Below are 9,303 nucleotides of genomic sequence, written 5' to 3' on the forward strand. Positions count from 1 at the left end.
TGTACCTACCATTTTAAGATTCATAATCATAACTAACTTTTTCTAATTATCAGTTCGTCATTGTTACCATATTCATGAAGGTCTCAACATTAGAAAATTTCCATTTCAGAAGCGTATTTGAACTATATAAAATGTGTAGCTTTTTTTTAATGCTTCTGATATTGTTTTGTGATATTTTTATTTGTACGATGAATGGCAAAATTCATAATCCATATTAGAAACTTTTTCCAGTGGCTTCTCAAAAAGAAAGAAATTCTTAGTAAAAGTTGCCGCATCCCCAAACTAGAAGAGCATATTTATTTTTTTTAATATACAATGTAACTTTTTTTAGTTTGAATTAAGTCATTCACAATACAAATAAAAATATCACAAAGGAGTATTAGAGATATTTAAAAAAATACTCACTATACTATTTCAAAAACGCTTTTGAAATGAATCATTTTCAAGTTGAGAGCATTATGAGAACCATATGGTAATAAAATTATTATGTTACTCAAACATTTCTGAAAATATACTGAAACGTAAAACAAAAATATCGAGGGCATAAATGGAACATAAAAAGAATGTTACTGAAACCAATTTTTTGAAACGTTTCATTGGAAGCGTATTTTGGGGAGGACATCTTGGGCTTCTAGAACGTTACCAGAACGTTGCATGGATTTTTTATGAAACGTTTCAAGAAAAACGGAAACGTTTCTGAAACATGTCAGAAACTGAAAAATGTTTAGTGGGTAGAGCAATGAAAAGTTTCTTGTTTCAGGACCTGAAAGACAAAAATCTATAAGAAAAAAAAGTTTTTTGCTTCCCATTCAAAAGGTCCACGGGGTTCAGTATTTTTTTTTTGGCAATCCTACTTGCCTTCTTTTTTAGTTTGACTCATTCTCAGAAATAATTATTTTTTAGATAATGTATGGCTCAGAACAGTAACTTTTTTTAACATTTTCACGTAGGCATCTTTCATGGTGACAGTTTCATTGTAATGATACTAAAGATTGTCAAATTCGCGTGCTATCATCTAAATTCTTACGTTTCTTTATTATCTTCTTAGTTGTGATCTTTGTGCTTGACTTTACATTTAATTCGATTTTTTTGCAACCATGAACATGCAGAGAGCAGATGCTCTTCTTACTTCGTCTAAATCATGCCTACGCCTCATTGGACGATAAATTCACGATAATTAAATTTGGAGTTAGTTAAAAAATGTTACTGTTCTGAGCCATACACTATTTAAAAAATTATTATTTCTGTCTAAACTACGCAGAATTCGAAAAAGTAAACATTTTTCTTCAAAAAAGTCTAATTCATTAAAAAATAATATTATTTGCTTGATAATTCAAAGGAATTAAAAAAAAATCGAAAAATTTCGGTTAAGGGTAGTTAGAAAACTATTCTTATTTATAATCGATTTTGATGAAACTTACGATAGTTAAAGACCCTTATGGTATGATTATTACCTACAACTTTTTAAAAAAATATCCAAAGCATAAGACTCCTTTGGAGGGCTATCAATAACGGTGCTCCGGAGGACCAATATTTATAGGACCTTTTTTTTACTATTTTTGGCTCTTTCACCTTCTTAATTTTTTTTTACCAACTTTTCCAAACGCCCTGTATATCATTTCCGTAATATTTGAGACGCTGAACACGATGCCAATAGTGAAATTTACCCATGACTTCAATATTTTTCAGAAAGTCTTCTATTTGGGTGAAATCTGTCTCAAATATGGGCCAAAACTGATTTTTTCTGAAATTTTCGTAGTATATTTTGAGGCGCTGAACACGATTAGGCCCAGCTTAAGTGGGCTGTAGCCCCGGATCTGGAAAAATAGACATGTTTTCGATAAGTTTTAAGGAAAAATTAGAAAAATCCGAAAAACCAGTCCGAATCTTTGAATTTTTATTTATTTTCGATATTTCAACAACTAATAATAGGTGAAAAGTTTATAGGACCTAAATTGTAGATCGCCGAAATAGGAACAACAAACAACAAAACAAAAATTCTGTATCTCGACGGGGAACCGAGTTATAGCAAAAACAAAAATTCACCCCTTTTTACAAGACGGCGGAAAATGTGCAGGAAATCTTGGTCTCAAATCTGAAGTTAAGCTTTTCTAAGCACCCCCCACAAGTTATTAATGTGAAAAGAACAAAGGCTTTCGTAATAGCTGCTTTACATTGACAATTTATTGATGAATAAATTGACGAAGTTCTTCATGAATTAATTCACGAATTTATTGGTAAACAGTGTGGTTTTACACTGCTACAGATACAGACTTTGTCAAGTTTTTTGACGCATGAACCAGTTCTACCAAGGAATCAAAGAAGCAAATAAATTTCAAAAATGTCACCGTTCCACTCATAATTGTAGTGATACAACAGCGGTACCGTTTTGACACAATATATAGAAATATTAGTGTTTGTAAGTAACAAATCAGTAAAAACAATGCAAAACTAGTACGACGCCACACAATTATTTACATATTCCGATAACATAACCTCATTACTGATCTGAGGATGGAAATCTGTTGGGTTGGTTCTTCCGAACTTCACGAAGGAATTGACGAAAATTAGAACATGCTCTAATTCGTCAAGAACTTGATGAATAAATTCATGAAGTTATTTGACAACTGATTTGGTGCATTACACTTGTCCAATTTCTTGATGAAGCGACTTCATGAATTAACTGATCAATAAATTGTCAATGTAAAACAGCTATAAGAAAAAGTAAATAGGTAACTTAGTTACCGTCAGCTAAAATTGGTTAAAAGAATACTAAGAAATAACTATTATAAGATATAGTTCTAGGACGGAATTTTGCAAAGAATTAGGTTTGACTTCCACTAGACGAGAGTTCTTTTCCAATAAACTTGATTAAGGCAGTTTTGTTGTAACTTCATTAATCTCTATGAAACTGTTAATACATACCTCATTTTATTTCATTTTCTTGTCATTACGTTAAAATAAACAAATAATAGTGTAATCTTAAAGAAAACTTAATTAACTTTGTTTAAAATGGTCTCCTTTCTTCTTTCTGCCATTTTGTCACAGCTTCTAGTCAATCTTAAGCTACCGAAACACCACAAAGCATTAAACCTGCTTTGTGCAAAATATAAAACACTTTAATAATAATAATTCATTGTTTATGCAGCACTTATTGTAAATTGATTCAATTGTACCCGGTACAAATTATAATAACAGGGTTTTGGAAACTTCCTCCATTCCTACAGAGCTCTCGAACAGCTCATATTGAAGAAGATGAATCAAATTAAAGAGGTGTCGGGTGGAATTGTTAAAAAAAATATTAAAGCCCGTGGATCTTTTGAAAGGGAAGCAAACATATTAAAAAAAATTTCTCCGAATTTCTTATGATTTCTTAAAGGTGGATAACGATAAAATTTGTTGACTTTCTGATCCCGAAAGTAGAAACTTCAATTTTCACTGCGTGCTCTTGGGTTGTGAACCTCGCATAACACCCTACATTTTAAACACTTCCCTGGAATTCCCGATTACATCGCACTTATGTAATGACATCTATTCGATAAAATGCAAAATGAATGAAAGATATCTCCTCTGGCTGTGGCGCGTACTAAAATGAAACAAAACATAATCGCTTGGCGCCACAGCAAGGTCAACTTTGTGTTCGTCGCCCGTCGCTGATTCTCTTTTACTTTTGTGCGAGTGTGTAGTGGGAAAACTACTATTTTAAGGTTAGGAATCCGGAATTGAATACCTAACTCGCACTAATAATCCTGTAAATGGACAGATAACTGTTAAATAAACACAATTTTAGTGTTACGTAATAGGTGTGCGGTGTGAAATTTAGTGTAAAAATTGTGAATGATTCTGTTTGCGTTAAAACTAGGATCTAGGTAAGGATTTTGATTGACTCTGCAGACGCAGCGTTGTCAGACCGGAATATTTCTTTGAATTTTATACTTTTTCAAACATTAAATCAAAATCGTGTTGTTTCTCACACTGAGCTATATTTTGAAGTTAAGTGCCTGATATGAAGCTCTTCAACTTTCCATTTCGGAATATACAGGGTGCACCTACAAAACATTATCAAGGTACAGGGGGAGTTGAAAATTTTTGAAAAACTGTGTCATTTTAAATTGCAATATATTACCATGTGACTAACATATGTAGACATACAATATAAAGGAACGTCTATAAAATTATTATACAGGATGTCCATTAATTCTACTGTGTAATTTCTAAGGGCGTTTTTTTCATTTACTAACGCTTTTCATGCTCAAACTCCAAACAATACTTTCTAAGGAACTGAGGGTTGCTTTCGCTGTACAACAAAAATAAAGTATTTTTAATTGAAAATTAAGCTTGTGAAAAAAGACGTGTTGTCGGTTTGAGTGTTTGCTGGAGAGTCTCTCTTTGTGTGGAGTCAATAGCAGAAGTACCTGGTCCTTGGCCCCAATCTGCCGGGGTCGTCTTCCGGGAACCCTGTGGTGCGTCCGGGCGGCGTCAGGATGGCGCTAATGACGTTGTACTTAGAAATGGGTCACTTGCGGCATGTGTACCCACAAAACAAAAAGAAGTCAAGTTCGCTGATATGTTTGGAAGCTGTGAAATTATTCAATTTCTAAATCCCTTAAAACTGTACTGCACTGGATCCCTTGACAGGCAATGATTTATTACTTTGCATCGAATATGATCCTACTATATAATAGTTAAAGATGTTGAGCACCAGTGTTGCCAGGCGAAGATTAAATTAAAATCGTGTTGCTCAAATTGAGATACATTTTTTCAAAATTAATTAGGTACTTACCATAGAGGAAGTATGTTTTCAATTTTTTTTTGTGGTATGTATAGGGTATACCTAAACGTAGTCGAGGTGCAGGAAATTCAAAATGTATTAAAAAGTATAATTTATTTGCAAATTGCAAAATAAAAAGAGGGTTTCCTTCTAAGTAATATTGTAGATAACAATTCGTATCAATAATATCCGGTACGATTATGGATGTCGTGATGTCGATGAAATTATTATACAGGGTAAGCTTTAATTCTATTGTCTAAATGTTCAAAAATTATTTTTTTCATTTACGTTCACTTACGGAAATACAGGGTGGCCAAATGAAAACGAAACAGCCATTTTCAGGAACTGCGTCAAGATTGTAGAAATACGCTCAGACCCGTCGATTTTAGATTAAATAGGGGGACTTTCTTTGCTGGTATTTTTGACTCCGCCACTTTCACCCACAAGCAAGGGTAAGCATCACCCCAAAATATTTAAATAGCATTGGGGGTTGAGTAATATTTCTTTTGAAAGCTCTTACAATTCTCTTTACAACAGACTTTAAATTTTATAATTACGCCCAATACTTATTAAGAATTTTGATTTTAAAGTCGAAACTTGTGTACAAACAATTAGTAACGGTAAAAATGTCAGTCATTCGAATTAAGTAGCCAATGGTATAAATTTAGTATTTCTTGCGTTATATTGGTTTTTGGAGATTTGTTATCACTCCTAAAAAAAACAATTGTAAAAAACGTAAATGAATGCTATACACACACAATGAACGTAAAATTAGTGGATTCCAAATCATTTTCTAGTATTATTTGGAAGCGTTAGTTGGTAGTTTATTTAAATGTGTTTTTGAAAATTAAACACTATGATTGCGGAAAGGATAGATATCATTTTGCTTTACTTTATGAACAATAAATGTGCGAATAGAACAGCTCAGCTATTTAATGAATAACATCAAGATCGACATGTCAGGAGGAAGTATGTTCTAGAGTTAGTAAAAAAATTTCAAGAGAGAGGGAACGTAGCCAATAAAAACGAGAAATTGAAAAACCTATAGTTAATGAAGCCCCCTTTAATCTTAAAATCGATGGGTCTGAGCGTTTTTTTACAATCTTCCTGAAAATGGCTCTGTTTCGTTTTAATTTGGCCACCCTGTATATTCCTAGTATAATGTTCACGTTCACAGAATGTGATTTATTCTCCTGCATTTTAATATCTCTAACATATTTTATAATAATTTCTTTTTATAATAAATTTTCCAGGACGTGTTTTTCAATTTTGTCTATATTTTTAATACTTAAAAACAGTTCTTGATAACAAAACCTTCGTAACAAACTCGGTGCTACTTAAAGTACATAGGTATTTTTTATATTTTAAAACTCGTTCTAAGTAGTACCAGGCTTGTTATAGCGGTTTTGTTATCATAAGCTGTTTTTAAGCATTAAAAACTTAGACACATGTCGCATTTGAACCAACAAAACAATTTGATACTTCAACTGAATGCACTGAATTTGTACTGAAGAAATTTTTTGAAGCGCGTTCGAATCAAATTTATTACGACACCTTTCTTGTTATAAACTTAACTTGGAGACTTTTTGTTGCAGTGCGTGGATATGTATCTATATCTAAGGGTTAGTTCTAACCAAAAATGCAGTTCTTAAAAAAAAAGTTACTTCTAAAAGTTAAAAAGGGCAGTTGCAAAATTCGATTGCTTTGAGGGTTGCTTTCGCTGTACAGCAAGAATAAAACGCTCTCTCAACGGTAATTTTATTGAAAACTAAGTTGTATAGAAAAAGACGTGTTGTCGGTTTGAGTGCTTGCTGGAGAGTCTCTCTTTGTGTGGAGTCGCTAGCAGAAGTACCTGGTCCTTGGGTCAATCTGCCGGGGTCGTCTTCCGAGATCCCTGTGGTGTGTCCGGGCGACGTCTCGCTGGCGCTCTTGACATTGTAATTAAACATGGGTTACTTGCGAACATGTGTACCCACAGCTTGAAGTACTATGAAATTGAAATTTCATGAATACTTGTTAAATGCCGGTCCTCTAAAAGGTTAATAAATAAATAATTATTGAAATAAAAGAATGACTATGTACTTTGAGTACAGTATATTCTTAAATTGTGCGACATTTTGGGGGTGTTGTATTGGGCTTTATGTTGGAAATAACAAATTATTTTTGAGCTAGCATAGGGTGATTGATTTTGGGTAGTTCTTAAAATTCCTTAGATTATCTACTATTNTGAAGAAATTTTTTGAAGCGCGTTCGAATCAAATTTATTACGACACCTTTCTTGTTATAAACTTGGAGACTTTTTGTTGCAGTGCGTGGATATGTGACGAACAACGCCAACAAATTAAAGAATGAACTTTATTTGGATTTTGGAGTAATATTAATAATACATTATCAACGAGGAAGCAAAATATCCAGAATAATTTTTAGCCCAACTAATCTTAGGCCCGGTTTTCTCATCCCCTGATAAATTTATCTCCCAGTTAAATGTGAAATCTATGCCTGTCTCATAAAACATAAAGCATAAGAAAGAAAGAACATTGTTATTTAAATTTACCCAAAAGTTGAACAAAAAAACGGCTCGTAAAGAAAGAAATTCCGATGCCACTATCATTGGCGTACGTGGAATTAGATGTCCAGCAAAAATAGTAAAAATACCGCAAAAAAGTAACATAATCTCTAACAGCGCATAATCTAAGGGTTAGTTCTAACCGAAAAGGCAGTTCTTAAAAAAAAGTTACTTCTAAAAGTTAAAAAGGGCAGTTGCAAAATTCGATTGCTTTGAGGGTTGCATTCGCTGTACAGCAAGAATAAAACGCTCTCTCAACGGTAATAATAAAGTATGTTATTGAAAACTAAGTTGTATAGAAAAAGACGTGTTGACGGAGTGAGTGTTCGTTGGAGAGTCCCTCCTCGTGTGTAGTCGCTGGCAGAAGTCCCTGGTGCTTGGCGCCACTCTGCCGGGGTCGTCTTCAGGGAACCCTGTGGTGCGTCCGGACGGCGTCTCGCTGGCGCTCTTGATATTGTAATTAAAAACGGATTACTTGCGAACATGTGTACCCACAGCTTGAAGTACTATGAAATTGAAATTTCATGGATACTTGTTAAATGCCGGTCCTCTAAAAGGTCAATAAATAAATAAATATATAACATACATTTATTGAAATAAAACAATGACTATGTACTTTGAGTACAGTATATTCTTAATCTCGAAATTGTCCGACATTTTGGGGGTGTTGTATTGGGCTTTATGTTGGAAATAACAAATTATTTTTGAGCTAGCATAGGGTGATTGATTTTGTGTAGTTCTTAAAATTCCTTAGATTATCTACTAGTTTGGAAGACATCTTCAAAAGGTCACGTAAACAGGTCATGTTAAGCTGCTATATCTTCGTAAAGTCAGAATAGACCTTTAATTCTTGAGTAATGACTACTCTGCAGACTAATGCCCTGGGCAATGTTGAATTAGACCCTAAATAAGTAAGATTATTCGTCATTAAGCGGATGTAATTCCATGATGGTTTACAACAGCAATATCAAGCCGTTTACTAGATATTGTGGGTGTAGTTCTATGCTGGCTCGGGGCATTAATCTGCAGAGTAGGTGTTTCCCACAATATTATTAATCAGAATATTTGTTTCGCTTTGACACACTTGAATACACTGTATGTTATATCTTACTACTCAGACCTCTAGTTCATTAGAAAATTTTTGTAGAAGTTTGGCAGTCGAATTAAGTGGCATTTCGAAGTTAAATTCATGTTATTATTCCATGATTGTTGTGTGAACATACGTAATTCCATTTATTTAATATGCCACCTCAAGAGTTTTGAAAATATTAAAACTAATTTCTTAAACTTCATGACTAAATGATTTAATGCCTTGCTTTGCAGATTCTTTGCGACGTTAAAAGATGTCATCCTGTTTAATACAGCTGGATAACTACCGGGGGCAGTACTACGCTGGAAGCGTCATTGCAGGGAGAGTAATTTGTTCCTTTGCCAGTTCAAAAAATATCAGAGGTAAATATCTAATTTAATAGGCCAGGAAAATAAGCTGGGAAATGACCATTTCCCGACTTTTTGTTTCGGCAAGCTGAATTTATCACTATAAATGCTAAATATTATATACAATAATATATTAGTTTCCACAGTCATAAAAATGGGGGGAAGATTGTTTACAGGGTGGTTAATTGTATAATTTTTACGTAAATTCACGTTTTTCGCTTATAACTTTTTTCCGTTCATTTCCACGAGAAAACAGTAAAGTAATTTCTTTTTCTTCTTCAAAAAACCTACAAAACTAGCCCTTGAGCGTCAAAAAATATTGACGATATCAAAAATTAGAAACAGAAGAAGTTTATTTATGACTTTTGAATTAAACATTTATAAACTGCGTTATTATTACCAGAACGTTTTGGCATCGCATCCTCTCATTCCTTATCACTGTCTAATAACTCACACGAAATCTGGAATCGGTAAGTTGAATAGTTTACAAGTTATGGCCTTATAAACAAATTAACTAATTATTAGTCTG

At 33.4% G+C, this 9,303-nt stretch overlaps 1 protein-coding gene across 2 annotated transcripts in view; it reads left to right on the forward strand.

The window, feature by feature from the left end:
* Positions 1 to 3,638: 3,638 nt before the first annotated feature.
* LOC108915191 (arrestin domain-containing protein 3) overlaps positions 3,639 to 9,303 on the forward strand; it is a 20,512-nt gene continuing 14,847 nt past the window's right edge. For both annotated transcript variants that reach the window (XM_023455298.1, XM_023455299.1), the window contains exons 1-2: positions 3,639 to 3,869; positions 8,661 to 8,789. In XM_023455298.1, coding sequence (XP_023311066.1) covers positions 8,681 to 8,789 — 109 coding nt within the window. In that variant the 5' untranslated portion in view covers positions 3,639 to 3,869; positions 8,661 to 8,680. The remainder of the gene's footprint in view (positions 3,870 to 8,660; positions 8,790 to 9,303) is intronic.

The sequence above is a fragment of the Anoplophora glabripennis genome, unplaced genomic scaffold (assembly GCF_000390285.2).
Source record: "Anoplophora glabripennis isolate ALB-LARVAE unplaced genomic scaffold, Agla_2.0 scaffold155, whole genome shotgun sequence".
In the NCBI taxonomy this organism is placed as follows: Eukaryota; Metazoa; Arthropoda; class Insecta; order Coleoptera; family Cerambycidae; genus Anoplophora; species Anoplophora glabripennis.